Source organism: Cryptomeria japonica, chromosome 10, assembly GCF_030272615.1.
Source record: "Cryptomeria japonica chromosome 10, Sugi_1.0, whole genome shotgun sequence".
Classification (NCBI taxonomy): Eukaryota; Viridiplantae; Streptophyta; class Pinopsida; order Cupressales; family Cupressaceae; genus Cryptomeria; species Cryptomeria japonica.
The window spans coordinates 18238671-18256437 of NC_081414.1; the positions used below are offsets into that span (position 1 = coordinate 18238671).

At 37.1% G+C, this 17767-nt stretch overlaps 1 protein-coding gene across 2 annotated transcripts; it reads right to left on the minus strand.

Annotated features, from left to right (window-relative positions):
• Window positions 1–10686: 10686 nt before the first annotated feature.
• LOC131076731 (cinnamoyl-CoA reductase-like SNL6) lies at window positions 10687–13608 on the minus strand. 2 transcript variants are annotated; one of them, XM_058014040.2, is made up of 7 exons: window positions 13497–13608; window positions 13032–13376; window positions 12510–12649; window positions 12233–12421; window positions 11990–12143; window positions 11206–11398; window positions 10687–11059 (listed from the first exon to the last, which is right to left on the minus strand). In XM_058014040.2, exons 2-7 carry the CDS (start codon window positions 13180–13182, stop codon window positions 10975–10977), a joined length of 912 nt encoding a protein of 303 aa, XP_057870023.2. In that variant the 5' UTR covers window positions 13183–13376; window positions 13497–13608; the 3' UTR covers window positions 10687–10974. The 2 variants fall into 2 exon arrangements, with proteins under 2 accessions (XP_057870023.2, XP_059068308.1); XM_059212325.1 differs by having other exon boundaries at window positions 13032–13534.
• Between the last annotated feature and the right edge of the window lie 4159 nt (window positions 13609–17767).

Here is a 17767-nt window from a genome sequence, read left to right on the forward strand (position 1 = left end):
GCCTAGCATATATATTTCCCCATTAGACTCCTTTAGTCCAAATGTGGGCCCCCTTTTTCTTTTTTTGGGTCTTTTTGGTTTTTACCTCGAAACTCCGAAGTCCCGAGGTTCATTTTTTGGTTTTACCTCGGAACTCCGGAATCCCGGAGTCCCGAGGTCTTTTTTGTTTTTACCTTGGAACTCCATAGTCCCGAGGTCATTTTGTTTTTGACCTCGGTGTTCTAGAGTCCTGAGGTCATTTTGTTTTTTACCTCGGTATTCCGGAGTCTCAGAGTCTCGAGGTCATCTTTTGCTTGCCTACTTCGGAACCCTGGACCCCCAGAGTTCCGGGGTAGGGTGTTTTCTTTTGAGCTCGGAATCTTGGGACCCTGGAGTCCCGAGGTTGTGTTTAGGGCTTTCGTACGGACGAGTTCGGGGAGCTATAAATAAGATGATGGACTTTTAAAAAGTTTATTTTGTGCATTTAGAGCTCCTCCTCCCTAGCTCCAAGTTGCAGACTTCCGAACCTCCGAGCTTTCCTTGGCGTTTTCGGGCATTTCAATTCACCAGGTTGGTGAATTTTCTTGCCCTTGTTGTGATTTATAGGTTAGATTTCCTTTCCTTTCTTTTTGTTTGTTTTTCTTTCATTTTCATGTGCCTTCGTTTTTGTTGCGTGCCCTGGTTTTGAGCCTGGAACCTCGGATCCTCGGAGTTCTAGGTGGCCCCATCCCATGAGCCTGGAACCCCGAATCCTCGGAGTTCCAGGTGGCCCCATTCCATGAGCCCGGAACCCCAAAACCGTGGAGTTCCGGGTGGCCCCATTCCATGAGCCCAGAACCCTGGAACCCCGAAGTTCCGAAATTACCTTTTGCATACACCTAACCTCGGAACCCCGAAGTTCTAAGCCTTTGCCATTTGTGCCTAGCCCGAGACCTCGAAGTCCGGAAATAAATCAAAGTTTATGCCTAATATTGAAGACTAAAGATTTGTGTTTTGCTTGAAGGTTCGAGTGGTTAGATGGACTCATCCTCCAGCAAAAGAGGCAAAGAAATTGATAGACTCCCAGCCACCATGAAGTATCGTTATCAGGGACAGGTATACTTTTCAAAGCTGGAAGATCAAGTCAGATGGGTCACAGATACTGAAATAGGCCACATAGAAATTGAGGATATTAAGACTCAGTTGGACAAACCTAGTCTGGAGGCCCTCCATCGAAGAATCAAGAGGTCTGGCCTAGTTGAAGCCATTGTTTTCCCACAGTCAGTACAGGCACCAGAGTTCATGATGGCCATTGCCCCATTCTATAACCCAGAAAATAGAAAGTGCACAAATGCACAAGGAAAGACAGTCATAGACTTGTCTCCAGATATGCTTGGATTCGTCTTTGGAATCCCAACTAGAGAGGAAGTATTTATGTTGAGCGAAGAAGAGGCCTTGAAGGCATGGAATGACAAGACATCAGCTAGTAAGAGGCACATGAATACAAACTGGCTAGAAGAAGAAAGAAAGACAAATCTCAAGGCCACGGAGATCCTGAGGGAAGACTTCAAAGAGCCTCAAAGAGATTTAATCATTATGCTTAGCAGGGCCTTTGGCAAGCCGGATCGCAAGCATTTTCATCTGTGGATGTTCCAATTCATGACCACCATTTTAATAGAGAAACAATACTTTGACTGGCCGCAGATCCTCTCTGACAATATCTGCAAACAGATGAAGGAAGTTTAGCATACCCAACAGTTCTTTTTCACTTCATAGGTCATCTGGGTAGCTGCTAGGGCTGGAAAATTTCCAGGGTTGCAGGTAGAAGGTCAATTGGGAGAGGAGGAAGGATAGAAGAAGATATGGGGGTATTATCCTCAACTCACTCTAGCCAATGCCAAGACTCACTTCAAGAGAGTGAATGATGCTTTCATTTTTCCGATAATAATCAAATTGACAGGAGATGCGGGATATCAAATTAGCCCGGAGGCCATGGCTATCATCCGAGAGTGGGCATGTTGGTTTATCCAAAACCCATGCTCTACTTACATCCGGGTTAGCGGATTCACAGGTAACCCAATGCTCCTGCCCCGGTACTGTAATGATAGGATAATCTTGCTGGAGTATGTGAGGCAGTTGGTGGGCCTCCAGTCACTATTGTCCTCAAAACATAAAACAGGTATTGATTTCTCGATATCTATTGGATACTTTGCATGCTCTAAAATACAAGTGGCAAAGTTAGCAGAACAAGAGCTCCAAGATTTGTACTTAAAGGAGTATGACCATGCTAGGGAGTTTTATGATCCCTATGCCTAAGGCATACGAGGGGCACATACCTAGCTTGGAAGACTTTTGGGCCAACTTGCAAGATAGTTTTGAGGTCAGGGAAAAGAACTATAATAGGTTATCTGTCCCACATGTGAGAGATTTTGGTATCGAGACTAACCTCCCTAAAGACCTGAGGGATGATGGAGAGTTACTTGATCTAGTTTATAGGGAATCAGGGATAGATAAGAGACCCCTTTCCCTAGTAAAATGGTCTGCAAGCGAAGACACTAATATGGAAAAGGTCTCCCAAGTAGTCATCAACAGGACCAAGCAATGGTTAGGCCAAAGGGTAAGGCCCAGCGTCTCGAAGACAAAACAAAAGGAATCCACCTCAAGGGTACCTCAGTCAAGGGGCCATAAGGAGTACGCTCAAAAGACAAGATCGGCCTCGAGGCAAAACACGTCCACTGACCCAGGTGAAGAAGACAAGCCTCAAGAAAGCACTGAGGATTTACTAAAGAAAATCCAAGAGAAGATGAGGGAGTTTGAACTATTGAAAAAGGTCGCAGACCTAGGAGTGACCGACGGATTAGGAGCAATACCACTGGCCAAAGTTCTTCCACCTAGGATGGCTATAGGGAGCACTGAAGGAGAGGGTACCCAAGAACAAGAAAAGAATGCAGAAGCTACTAAGGAGATACCCGCTCAGCCACCTTCAATAGATGCCACAAATGTTCCAGGCACCACTTCTCCTACACCACCATTAGTCAATATATTATTAGGGCAGCCCGGAGTGCAAGGCTTCACATCTACCACTAAAGGAATGAAAGTTAGAAACATCGATTCTGATTCCAATCAGGAAGAAGAGGATCTTGAGCAACAATGGTCGTTGGAAGGAGAGCAAGAGGGGGATGAGACCGAAGATATATTGAATGAAAGATTGATCCTAACCCCTGAAGATTAAGAAGACCTCTTCAAAGATATAGCCGCTAGGCAAGGAGAAACAAAGGCAGGTGAGGAAGAAATAGCGTTCAACGAGGAGGTCAGTAGCAAACTAGGAGAGTTGCACAAACAACAAGATCTCCAAGCCAATTTAGCTCATCAAGTTATACCACCTCAAGACCCTGGCTAAATGGAAGTAGAAGAGCAGGCAGAGGTTCATGTCATAACTGCAGATATGGTGTCACATCAGGGTGATAAAGATGTAGATATACCACAATGGCTAGAGTTTACCTTCGGGAAGAAAAAGAGAAAAGCGGAACTCCCAAAGGTCACTCTACAACAAGTAATCACCGAGGAACCACCAAAGGATAAAAAGCTAAAAACCATCCATCATTTGTCAAAAACAGATTCTGGTGAGGTGATTGCAGATGTGGCAGTTCCACACGAAGTTGAAGGACAGGTTTCTCCCAAGTATCAAATATCCCAGGTAAATTTGGGTAAGCAAACCAAGTGGGGAGAGCTAGATACTTTGGAATTAGCCACAAGTGTTGTCAGAGGGCGCATTGAAAAGGAGCACTCCTCAAATATGGAGCTTAAGGCGCAACTTGGGCAATACAAATAGCTCCTGATTGAAATGAGTAAACCTCTAGACTCTTATAGAGCTGATGACCTACCTTCAACCTAATCACTACCAGAGGGTGAAGTAAAGGCACTAGTAGAGGTGAGACGAGTGGCTGTTGCTGCCAAATCTTGGACCCAGGTAAATGCGGCTAAGATTAGGTTGTTCTTGCAAAATTTCGTAGAAATATACCGTAAGGCGGTACAGGCAAGTGGAGCTTTGGCAACCTGTTCCACACAATGGGAGTGGAAGGCAAACACTTTCAATAAACAGTTCCGAGTTTTGAAAAAGATATTGCGGCTGGGAGAAGAGATGGTAATAAAAGAAGACCTCTTAGGAGGTGATAGCTATAAAAACTTACAGTCCTATGTATACATTTTGAAGCTGAAAATTGAAATGTTTCAGCAGTATATCAAGGATATGACTAAGATCTGGGACCCTCTCCTCAGGGAAATCTTTTCATACGAGAATTTTGTAACGAATATGCTAGGACCTTTTGGCCTCAGAATAGCTGATACGGGAATAATGGACCAACAACAAGTTTTGAATCAATGGGATGCATATGAGGCACAACATCTAGGACCTGTGACCCAGTTTGATGTCGTCCTTATGGACAAATACACAAATATGATTACTCAGTGTCAAGAGGTGGCAGACACAGTGAAGGAGTTAGAGGAACAGGGGACACATGCAAATGAGGTTTTGAAGAAGTATAAATTTAGAATTAAGCATGTAGCTAATCCTCCAATCCAAGCAGTTGCATGTATGATTGAAAATTATAAAGCTTTTACCAAGAAATAAGGCAAAGCTTTAATTTTATGTTTTTTAGCTGCAGCTCCTACTTGAGTTCCAATTTTGAGATAAATTCTGCATGATTACGAAAATGTGGCTCACCTAGCAGGGTCTTTGTAGTGCTCATGCAATCCCCATTTTGTAATTGTTAAGTGGAGTGTCAAGGCAAAAACTTGCAAGTTAACTGCAACTCCTAGGGCCAGTTCTTAATTTAGAATAGAATTATTTCCTAGATAGTAGGGTAAAGAACTTCTATAAATTGAGAAGTTAGATTCATTTGTAAGGGTCCCAAATTGATGATTTGTGGCCTACTTAGAGATTTTAGAATATTTTGCAGATTGATTAAGAAGTTTGAGTTATTTTGTTACACATTCATGGAGATTAATATGAAAAGTAGCTTGTAGATTGCCTGGTCTACGTTTATATTCTACCAAATTGTTCTGTGTAATCTGGTAACGTCTATTATTTTGAGTTAGCAACGTGGTTTAATCTTTTTTGTCTATCACTCTATGAATCATATTGCGCACGTTAGTGGTGTATGAGAACTATTGTGATAGGCCATATTGTTGATGATTTTTATTTCCATAGACTTGTGAAATTGATGATTTTGTAGGTTTTTTGGAGGTTCGTTGTTGAATGCTAATTTGGATAATATTTGATAATTGCTTTGATTGCAAGGAACTAATTGAGTAGTTCATTAAGTTGTCATTATATTGGTCTTTATTGTTATTTTCTTGTTTCGCTTTACGCTTCACATTTTATTTCCCAGAGAATCTTAAACCATAAAAATACAAAAAGAGAGGAAGTGCAGTTATCCATAACCAGCGAGATTTAGTTCTAACCAGCAGGCCCCTTTATAGGTATAACCACATCAACCATTGAGCTACCCATCACCGTCGAGACCCGACTATAGAGACCTTGGAGTAGTGAGTTCTTTCAGACTCGTTACTTTTCAGGAGAGGTGGTGAGTGTTTGCATAAACTACTCGACTGTTGGTGAGTGTGCCAAAACACCCATCAACAGGTGGTTCATCAAGATTTCAGGGAGCATGTTAATAAATGATACAACATTAAATTTTTCCCAAGTTGATCTCATAGAGGAGCGCCATCATCCCCGCTTTACCTTCCTCCAAAAAATAATCCACCCACTAATATTCTCTCTCGCCCACTCTTCCCTTTCTCTTTTGCACATGCATAGCTAAACCAGAATAAAACTACTAGCCCACTATCTATTATCCCTGATGGGCATTTCCCAAGTGTCGCCTCCTATTTTCCTTGTCTACAAGAGATTAAAAAATTCTTTTGCATTTGTTTTGGAATGCAGAGCCTCTAATGCAATGTCAATCTAAACTTTGTTTTCAAGGTCTAACAATGTCGCTTCGTTGGAAATTTATGCGAGCATATATCCTTAGTTAGCTTGACCTCTAGGTCTTGTTTTATAATATAAGATCTGTGGGAGGGACCCTTAAAATAGTAGGGGGATTGGTTGAATTTTAGGGTTTAGGGGCTTAATTAATCAACACCCTACAATTCTTTGGGCAATACAAGGGCGATAGCCATGCTTCACTAGGAATGGATGGGAAGTGCACTCCTTGGATATGCCATAGTTGTAACCCCTTGTAAACACAACTATAGTTGGAAGGAGCTTTGTGCATGCTATAAATTGTCTCGAGGTGGGTAGGAGGAGATAGCAAGCCCATGGAACCAATTAAATTAGCACTTGCAAAGATAACAACCATTGTTTGAGGTCCTACCCTAGTTATTATTGATCTAGTTGACCCATATAATTTTAGGGCAAGCTTGATTCTAGAAACTATTGAGTAGAAATGCATTAATGAACTGCTCAAATTAAGCACCTTTAATGACATATACCTAATCTATAATCAACCTTGTAGAGCCCCTACTATTCTAAGGGAAGCAAGTTGATAAATGCTTAGGATTAGCTCGATTCCAGAACTATTTTAGCATCCCCCTCTAATTCTATGGGGGTTTATTAATGAATGCATTAATGGACTGACGACATTAAAGGTTTATTAATGCAACTATTGAGTTTCGATTCTAGAACTATTTTAGATGCAACTATTAATGTAGGGGAAGGGATCTATGATTTGGTAGACTCTAAAGATAGGAGCCCAACTCATAAAACATGGGCTTTTTTGGATCTATCATAGGGACTCAACAACTTTGTTTTGGCTTGAGTCTTGGGATGGTCACCCTCCAATCCTCACCATGTATCCACATTTACAATCTCTTTATGATAGTTTTATTGTAGCTGGTTGGCAGAAGGTGCTAGATTATAAGATTGTTCAACATTTGGGACGAGTGAAGGTATACAGTTGGAAGGAACTTCACAATTGGCCGCTCGGAGGGACAGAGGGAGATCGACAAGAGTTAGTTCAAATTCTTTCTAGTAGGGAGTGTCACTCTCTTACAAGAGTTGATACCTTGGGATGATGTCATGATTCAACATGTATGTACTTGGTAGCTGTAGGGTACTAAGTGTATGCGGGAAAAGTGGGTCAATAAAACTTAATATGTGAAAATATTTCAAAATACTAGTCCACACACACACTCAGGACTTCTTAGTGCAAGCTATGGAGTAACTAAGTATTACTCAGCTTCCGAAGGTGGGTCCCATGGTTCTCTATCTCACAATGTCCCTTAAACCAATGTTTTTGCTCTCAGATCACTGAGCAAAATGGTTTAGGAATGGCAAATGCAAGAACGAGGGATGCTTTGATAGATTTTAGTACGAAAGGTATGCTAAGCTATGTATGACCTTAGAAATGCAATAAACTAAATGATAAGATGACAAGATTAGTATAAATACTATCCTAACATGATATATTAGTTTATGATTGAGCTAAAATGATAAAGAAATTATTCTAAACATGCATATTTAGACTAATTCCTGATTTAAAAGAGGCTAAAATGATGAACATAAAAATGATATGAGAGATTGAATGTATTTGAGCATAAGTGTGATGCTACAAATTTGAAGGATGATTGTTATGGGGGAATGAGAGCTCTATTTATAGCAAAAATAGGGCAATGGATGACCAGGATTGAAAGATTCAATCAAGGGTTGAGTTTGAAAGTTGGGGATCCATGTGCACAATTTGCACCAATGAAATGGTGACAAGTGTCAACATAGGGTTGGGTTGAGAAAAGGGGTTGGAAGGATTAAAGGCCTGAGAAGACTTCATGGTTATCTAGACGCTAAGGGTTAAGTCTAAGTTAGGTTTACCTCATGGATTAAGACTTAATCCAAGGATAAACCTTTGTGCAAATGATTAAGAGATAATCATGGTCAAAGCATTAAAGGCCTGATGAGACCCTTGGGTTGGATGAAGGTTGAGTCAAAACAAATGTTTTAACCATGTAGGAGGGTTTGAGTTAACCATTAATGGTTATTGGAGACTTTGGGGGATTAAGTGGTTGAAAGTTGGAAGCTTTTAATGGTTATCAAAGACTTTGAGGAAATAAGTGGTTGAAAGTTGAAAGCCTTTAATGGTTATCAAAGACTTTGAGGGTTTGAGAAGTGACTTCCCTTTGTTTAGGGATGTGACAAAGTTTAGAGGAGGGGTTAGGTTAATTAGAAGCGATTAGAAGATTCTAGAAGGGATTAGAAAGGGGTTTGGGATTTTGTAAGTGGATGGAGGGATAATAGGATTTAATTGAATTAAAGTATTTAATTCAATTTGGTTGTAATTAAATAAATTAGATTTATTCAATTTTAGGATACCTATTTAATTAAATTTGAATTTAATTAAAAGTGGATAGGGGGGGTTTATTGAATAAAATGATTTATTCATTAAATGGGTATAGTCAATTTAATTTAAATAAATTGAGTAATTTACTTAATTAAATAGAGGAATGTGGGTTATTTAATTAAATTGGATTTCATCAAATAGAGAAATGAACATAAAATATTCATTTAGGAATATGGTCATTTTTATACGTCTGCACTAAGAGCTTGATAAACAACTATATGGTAGAGTTCAGGTTGCAATAGTGGAAACAAGTGTAGAACAAATTTTCTTGGCCCAAATGAAACTTTTTCTTGTAGCTAGTTTTTCATAATCATTGTCTTGCTAGTAGGGAGTGCAACTCTCTTATAGGAACTAATACCTTGGGATGGGGTCATAATTCAATAGGTAAATACTTGGTAGCTACAAGGTACTTCTAGCTTGATAAACAACTATATGGTAGAGTTCAGGTCCCGTGGTGGAAACATGTGTGGAACAAAGTTTCTTGACTCGAAGGCAATTTTTTCTTGTGGCTACTTGTTCAAAATTGTTGCCTTACTTGGGATAATTTATGCAAGTGCGGCTTACAGGGATCGTCCATTTGTGTCGTGTTTTAAAAGTGAAGAATGTGCTTCTCATCTTTTCTTTTAATGCCCTTTCTCTTGGGAGATATGGCATCTTTGGTGGGGAGTTTGGAATCAGGCTTGTTGGCATGCTCATCTTTGGTTGATTTTTGAGATCAGATGGGTCAATCTCCAGTCAAAACTTCTTTTCTTCAGGTAGCATGGGTTCATGGGCCTACCTTCATTTTATGGCATCTATGGTTGGAACGAAATCAATGAACTATTTAGGGTGTGACAATGGTTGTCCAACAATTGTGGTAGAACATTGTTCATACACTTCAGAAGACTGCTTCAGCTAAGTGTGAGCTTTCTAGTGTTGTGGTTCCTAAAGGTGTGGCTATTTCTACAAGGTTGACATTTTCTACTCAAGGGATTATTACTTCTACTAGTCTATGTTGTCGCCAACCAAAAAAAAAATTAATCAAGCGGGTTATTGGCTTCCTCCTTAAGGATTTGAAGATCAATACGAATGACTCTTCTAGGGGGAACCCTGACCACTTTGGTATTGGTGGTATTGGTAGAGATAGATCTAGTGATGTTTAGTTTTTCTTTTCCTTTTACAAAGGGTTTCACACGAATAACTTAATGGAGGCTTTTGCAATCCTTTATGCTATGGAGAGAGGTTGTGACCTTGATTCATATTGGGAACACTCAATCTATAAATGAAATTGTTATTTAAATTTTATTATAATTTTATTGTAGTTAATTTTTGTTATAACATTTCAGTTATATCAACAATGTAAGTTTCTATCAGACATTAATTTAAGGCTCAAATTTCAACTTTATGAATGTTTTGTTGTTGCTTGAAGGACATTGAAAACTATTATAGCCATCATAATATCTATATCGTATTTTGAGGTAACAACCTAAATTAACATACAAATTAATTATTCCCTATTAATATTTCAAATTTGAAATTCTATTAATATTTTGTTGTTGCTTCAATGACATTGAACATCATTGTAGTCATCACTTAATATTGATTTTGTATAGTTTAGAAGGAAGCTGAATTAATATGAAAAATAATTATTTACTTTTAAAATATTATTTTTATAAAGAAGATTTATACTAAATATATACTTAATTATATGTTTGCAAAATTTGATTCACTTTATTGAAACATAATCTAATACCACATTATTTCTTCCATGCACAAAAATATCTAGTAAGAATTTAAGTTGTATCAAAAATATCTAGTAAGAATTTAAGTTGTATGTATGCAATCTAATAAAAATAAATTTATTTTCTCTAACTATAATTTCAACTAACAAAAAAAAAAATCAAATGCAATGCATATTTGGTTAGGTACATTTTATTCTTATGAAATCCTGATCTTTAAGTGATTAAAGTTATCTTGTACTCTTTCAAGAGTTCATATTTTTTTTAATATTTAATATTTTTTAATGAATAAGTTTCATTAATTAAGATTTATTAGTACACATATACACAAAAAAAAGTGGGTGGATGCAAGATCCCATCGAGAGTCAAAGAGGACTAAGTGGGAACAAAACACAAAGTCGTGCAACAAAAGGAACAAAATCGAGCAACAAAAGGAACAACAACGAGAGGAGGTGGATGTCTCGATCGCTCAACTTACCCCATACAACAACACGTCTAAGTGACATGAGAAACATTGCAACCGTCATCCTTATCTCCATGAACCAAAGAAATTACCAAATTGCAAGCTAATATATCATAAAAGGTAAGCTTACTTTATCTTTGTTTTTACCCCAAAGAAATCATCAATTCACACACTAATATATCATTAAAGGTAAGCATAAATTTTTAACAGTAAAATTCATTTTTCATGAGCAGGGTAAGTATGGAGCTGTAGTTGATTAGACTCCAAATGTCTCAGCTCCAAAGTTCAACTCAAGCTCAAAAGCTTGTCCGCTTTATGAGATGATTGCTTCTAACTGTTTGCTGCTTCACTTCATAACTTCTCTTCTTCACCTGATGCCGAAATGTTTTTTTTTTATAGAATTGGTATGCTTTATATTGCTGAGACATGATGCCAAACGTTTTTATTGCATTTTGTTGTTTCCAAGCATGAGTTCAGTCAGCTTCTTGTTGCTCAGACGCTGTTGGTACACGCTTAAATCTTCACATCTGTCCAGTTCCACCACCCAACCATTTCAATGCACAATAAATTCTCAGCTAGGTATAAATGTGGAAAATGCAATGAAGTTGGTCACATGGTTGACTATTCTGTTTACAACTGTACATTTATTAGAAAGTAGTAGTAGTATTAGTACCTGTCAGGAAATGGTGCGAGTGATCTTAAACTCTCTGCAAGCTTGTCAGCATTCTGAGCATTGTTGACCATTTGGTTGAAGCAGATATACCTCCCATATGCACAAGCTTCCTCAAATGCACAGATGTGAGCCTCTGCAACAAACCTTACATCCGCACTGGCTAATAGTCCATTCTCATACATTTGTGCAGCACCTGTTCTCATCACAACCATTTCAACTTTCAACAACAATCCTCCAACCAGATTATTTCATCTACAAGTTTGCATCAACAATGTTCTGTGAAATTAATGACAGAGAAGAAAAGAAAGATCACATCATTGAGCCCTTAGAATTTCTGAAAGACCAACATCACTAAATGAAGATTGACTGTGTTTATGATCTGGAAGACTGGAACTAGGCACTGAAACCTATTGATGAGGGTCATAAGACAGAAGAAATTTTCAACTGCACGAGATTAAATTCTTTCTTCTACTTGTATACACAATTTGGAAGAGATTGCAGGGCTAACGTGGTAGATGACATTTTAATTTCAATTTCAGAGGGTTTGGACCAACTCATAATGGTAGAGGGCAATTAAAACAATTACAAACAATATATATTATGTCAGTAAACCAGAACCTGAGCAATTGTAGACAACCAAACCAATCTGGTCAGCTAATAAATGATGAAACATAGTCCATTTTACTAAACAAAAGCAGAGAATTTCATCCAGGAACATCTCCTCTATCAAGTAAAACGGCTCAAATTCTGAAAAACCAAAGTTTGGACATGATTGAGGTGTTACCTTTGAGATATGCTATGGTGGATCCTGAGGTTTTATTTACAGAGCCAGGCCCTATAACCAGACCTGCATTAATTGTCACCATATTTACGCCTCTGTCCATGGCCAGAGCCCATGCTGTCCTCTCTGATAGTGTCTTTCCCAGTGCATACCACAGCTGTAATCACAATGGCACACCCTTTAATTTATCAATATATGACACACACATTAAATTGTACAGTGGCGATGGATGGTATTGCTTTAAACCTTCAATTTTCTGCAAAGGTTCACATCGCTCCAATGCTTTTCACGGAGATCAGAAATTGAATTTCTATCTTCTCTCCAAACTACTGCAGCAACTGAAGATGTGAATACCACTTTTTCAATAGTTTCAGTATGGGCACATGCTTCCAGGACATTGTGGGCTGCCCTCACTTCAATTTCAGCAATGACCTCCTACATAACCAAAAAGAGAACAATCAGTTCACTCAAGCATCAAGAATAAACATTGAAAGTTCCTTTGGAGCAGCCTTCATCTACTTACATCATATTGAGGGGAATCAAATGTGTAGAAAAGACCAGAACATCCACTAAGTGCATCCACTATGCTGTGATAATCCAACATATCAGCATACAAGATCTTCAACCGCTGCCCACTTAATTTCTTTAAAGATTCAACTTCACCTGCCACCAAATCAAACCACCGATATACTCAACATATCAAAAGTAATAATTACCAGACCCTGTCACTATATACAATCTATGAAGCATAACTGTACTTTTCAATCGACTCGTGATGGACGACTGAATATGATCTGAAATATCAACTGAAAAATATACACAATTAAAATCTAAAGTAAGCATACAATTCTAGAAAACTCAGGCCAAACTCACACACAAACTGTATTAAAGATGGATACCCACAAATAGTATTTAAACTAGACACTCTCAAAATTAATTTTCTACATAGACATTCTTGATTAGTCCTAGAGAAGAATCTTGCCTATGGCACCCTAAATTATTTCAATCCACTGAAGTCTGCAACTGTATGCATAAAAATATATACCTCCATTCTGAATAGTTGCATGCACAGTGTATCCCCTGTTTAGAAGACCCTGAACAATCGATAGTCCTACATAAGTAGATGCATCCATCACACACACAACCTTTCCCCTGCCATTTGCTGCATCCAAATCCCTCTGAGTAAAAGCAGGCATCTTTGCTTATGCTACCCTGTATTCAGACTCTTGTCTGAACTTGCAGCAAACTGGTGAATTCTTCTGTTGTGGCGGTGCAGCCTACTCAAATTCTGATTGCCTAGTAAGGCCTTAAATAGGGCACATAATTCATGATAAATGCGCCTGCTGTGTATATAGCTGGGGTATTAAAGAAGGGCAGGTGAAGAATAGAGCTGTTAATTGAATTGGCAGAATGGTTAGCTAGCATCGTTATTGTTAATTTTAATAACATAATCGAAAACAAACAATTGGCTTTGGTTTTTGATTTGTTAGTGGACAGAAAGAAGTAAAACCTGGACATCATCATGCTTCATTTGTTACGCACAAGAACCACACGTTTCTCCTACCCACAAGCCATTTTTTGATCCCCAAATGTTGATCTAGTCTTCTACATTTCTGGGGAGTTAACCAATTTCAGGCAATGGTGTAACGAGCAGCTTTGACTTTTAATATTATCGATAAATTAAGATGTGGGCCTGCTGGAAAGGTTGATGGTTGACCTGCATGTGCCTTTCAAACATAAGTTACATAGAAAGAGATGAAGTAGATGAGAACAGTCAGTTTTTTATTGAAGGGAAAGACGAGATACAGCAGCATTCTCCTCTAAGTAGGTGTATATGGCTTTTGAACATTAATATTTTTTTAAATGTGCCAGGCATATGTGGCCTTCTGTGTGCCATCTCATCCAAAGTTTGTCTACGTGAAAGCTTTTAATGCTAAATAAAACCTACTTAAATTTTGGACCACAAGTTCTGTGCTGTGAATGAATGAATACTAGGTTGGAAGTACGAAATGACATTCTGTCCACCAAAAATCTATCAGCAATGACGTCATTTTAGGGAATGATATCAGCACATTTGTTTTGTCTGTGTATGCTTTTGAATTTGATTGGGTGAGTTTATGTAAATGGAAAAAAAATTCACAATCAAATCTAAAAGCATATGTAGACAGACTATTGACTAATGGATTGCGGAAATCTATAGACATTGATTGTCACATTTATTTTATTTATCATTCTTTAAAGGTAATTATAAATTTTTATTTTTATTTTTTAAAAAGTGTGATCCATGATGTTGGCATGACAAGTCCTTATTGGATCAGCAAAGGCGCAAGCTTGGGATTACAATGGTCCATTAGAAGTTTGAACCTTGGTGGGCATAACAACAACACCACTCAACCAACACGTTATGGGATAAACCCAAAAAGATTATAAATTATTAAAAAAATTAACTTTGATTTATTTTCGAATTTGTCTTCCTATGATGATAACTAGAGAGGTGTGGAAAGTTGATTGGGGAAAATTTTATTCTATTTTTTGCATATTTTTGTGCAGCACTTTAGTCAATTGGTAAGCCATAAATTAAAAGAGGAAGAGACAAGGGTGAAAGAGAGAGAGTGAGAGAGGGGTAAATAGATAGAGATATAGAGGAAGATAGAGATGGAGGAAAAGGAGGAGGAGAGGGATATGAAGAGGATATAGAGATATAAAGATAGAGAGAGGAGAGATGGATATATGGATGGAAGAGTTAAATATATAAATAAAAAGAGATGGAAATATTGAGATAGAGAGAGAGAGTTATAGAGAGGAAGATTTAGGGATAGAGAGAGATGGAGACAAAATGAGTTGGAGATAGAGGAGGAGATCAAAGAAGAAATGTGGAGAGATAGAAATAGAGAGGCAAAATGATATAGAAATAGAGGTTTGGGTAGAGAGAAAAAGAGAGCTCAATATGTAAAAAGGGAGAGGAAGAGGGCAATTTGATATAGAGAGATAAAGAGGGATCATTGGGAGAGAGAGAGAGAGAGAGAGGGAGATCACTATCCCTATATCTCTATCTATTCGTAGCCACTATCTCCATGTTTCTCACTATCTCAATTAGACTATTATATTTTTTTATATGTTCATTTGATTTGTACTATATAAAAATATATCAATTATTAGTTATAATAATTTTATATTTATATTTAATAATTTCTAGTATAAAATATATTGATTGATAATAATATATAGAATAATAAAATATATTATATGGGTCGCTGCAAGAAGTTGAGTCCCACTTTTGGGCAAAAAGTGGAAGTGTTTTCTCTGTTTTTCAAATTTTCTGTCGATTGATGTCAAAATTTGATGCACTTAGAGATCGAATATCAAAAAACTTCAATAATAGAAAATGTAGTACTCGGAGTTTACTTTACAAATATGTAATTTATTTTAATACCCACATGCTAGAAATCCTTTTTTAGTAGGCGTGTTTAAAAAACCAGTTTTTCAAAATCCCTGTTTCATGACCATACCACACGTGTACGACCACCCTTTTTTGATGCAAATAAATGAATTTTTGCAAATCCTTCTGGGAAATGATACCTAAGACACCAAATATTGATGAGAATATTTTTTCTTATTTTTTTATTGAATATATTTTATTTTATTAATTTTTAACTAACAATAAACTATATTTTCAAAACATCGGGTGTACGACCACCATAATTTGATGAAAATTTCATATTTTTCAAATTTTTTTTTTTTAATATTCAAAAGAATTGTATGTAGATCAATGTCATATAATTTATTTTTCTAAAATCCTAAAAACAAAAAAAGTTATTAAAGTTTTAGTGAACCTTGGTATTTTAGGTTTAGGTTCCAGTTTTGATTAATAAATAATACAAAAATAGTAAAAATAATCTTCTCTAATGGGTTTTCGTTTAGTCGAAAAATTCAATCAGAAAGGCCCTCAAAAAATTAGGCCAAGGTAGAAATCTGATGTCATTTTATCTTAGTCATTTTTTTGGAAGTCCAAGCATAGGCTTGGTGGGACCAAGCCTATCCCGAATAAAAAAAAAATTCTAAGGGTTGTTTCCCGCCCCTAATTTTAACAAACGAGCGCCCGTTTTTTAAATTAAAAAAATGGGCGTCCGTTTCGCTTTGTACCGTCGAAAGCAAAACGGGCGCCCGTTTTTAAAAATGGGCACCCGATTATAAGACGGGTGCCCGTTTCATTAAATAAAGGGTGCCCGTTTATGAAAAGGTCCATTGGGCTGGCCCACAAGCACAAATCCCAATGATTGAATAATTTTTCAATCATTGTCTGACAAGTACGATCTTCAAAGAGAATGTTTTGATTAATCATTCTCTTTTTTTGTCTTATTGTCGATTTGGTAAGGAGATCGATTTGAATTCAAAATTTGGTTCGAATTCAAAATTTGGTGCAACCATGGGATCAAACCAATGCAGGAAGAGGCAAAGGAAGGTTCTGACAACTGAGGAGATTGCAGCAAATGGGGAGAAGGAGGCAATACACCAACGAGAGAGAAGATCAAGAATGAGACAAGGAGCTTCAAGTTCCACAATCGTTTCAAAAGAGGAGAACATCAATGAGACCTTAAATGCCGACGAAGGAAACACAATAGAACCATTTAATTCAGGTGCATCTTCTAATTCATTATTGGATACATGTATGTCTTCACAACCCTATGTTTTTTCTCATGAAGAAATTGGTGATTTAGTAGAAGCAGGTTACTTATTAAATCAAACACCAATTGAAAATCAAACCCCAAATAAAATTAGAACTCAAGTTGAAACTAAAATTGAAATCCAAATTGAAACCTCAAATGAAACTAGATCTCAACTTGAAACTGAAATTGAAACCGAATTTGAAACTCCAAATGAAATTGAAAATCCACCCGCAACTAAAACCAATAATGTGTATGTAGACATCGAAACACCAATTGAAAATGAAACATCTTTGAATGATAATCAAGCGAATGAAAATTTTGAAATTAAAAGTGATGTAGTAGACAACCTTCCTGGCTTGGTTTCATGGAGACAGATTAGGACACATGCAAATAGATTGTTAAGACATTTTTTTTATAATAAGAAATTTGGGTTTCAATGTCAATTAATAGTACATCTAATTAAAATGACTAGAATGCGAAAAGTGATGAAGAATTTAGGCTTTTATGTCAAACCCAAGAAGAAGGATGAATCTTTAAAACAAATTGTATCGACTGTTGCTAGCGCCTTTGATACAATCGGAAAGAAAAGTCATTCTAAAGATAAAAATGCAGTACAACGGGCAATAACAACAACTTTAGTAAGTCAAACAACTTCTAATAAAAATCAGGCCAAGGTAGAATGATTGCATAAACAAATGAAACTGCCACAAGAATGTGGCTTAAGAAATGCCTAGTGTGAGGTGGTTGAGGGTGGCATCCTTCCACCGACCTTATCAATTAATAAAGCAATGCTCATGGCTTCAATCTGCCACTTCCAATTAAGTTAAAAGAGATAAAGCTCATAAATATAAACACTTATCTATATAATAATGCTACATGCATTATATATTAATTATATATATATGCATACATACACTTTCCAATTGAAGGGTACACATGTGTATATATTTATATATATAAATGTATATATGCTATATGCATTACTAGTACACACATACATATGTATGTATGTATGCACATATAATTAATGGAATAGTCTTTATAAAATAAATTATGGTTCAATTATTTATATTAAATAATAATAAACATGGGAGCCAACACACAATACATATTA

Bases quoted from the DNA above. Each gene is read 5' to 3' on its own strand.
- LOC131076731 (XM_058014040.2), bottom strand. From the start codon at position 13,182: ATGCCTGCTTTTACTCAGAGGGATTTGGATGCAGCAAATGGCAGGGGA. The intron at 12,144-12,232 runs GTTTAAAGCAAT...TTGTGATTACAG, and splicing joins ACCTTTGCAGAAAATTGAAG to CTGTGGTATGCACTGGGAAA. The intron at 11,060-11,205 runs GTACTAATACTA...GGAACTGGACAG, and splicing joins CTCGCACCATTTCCTGACAG to ATGTGAAGATTTAAGCGTGT.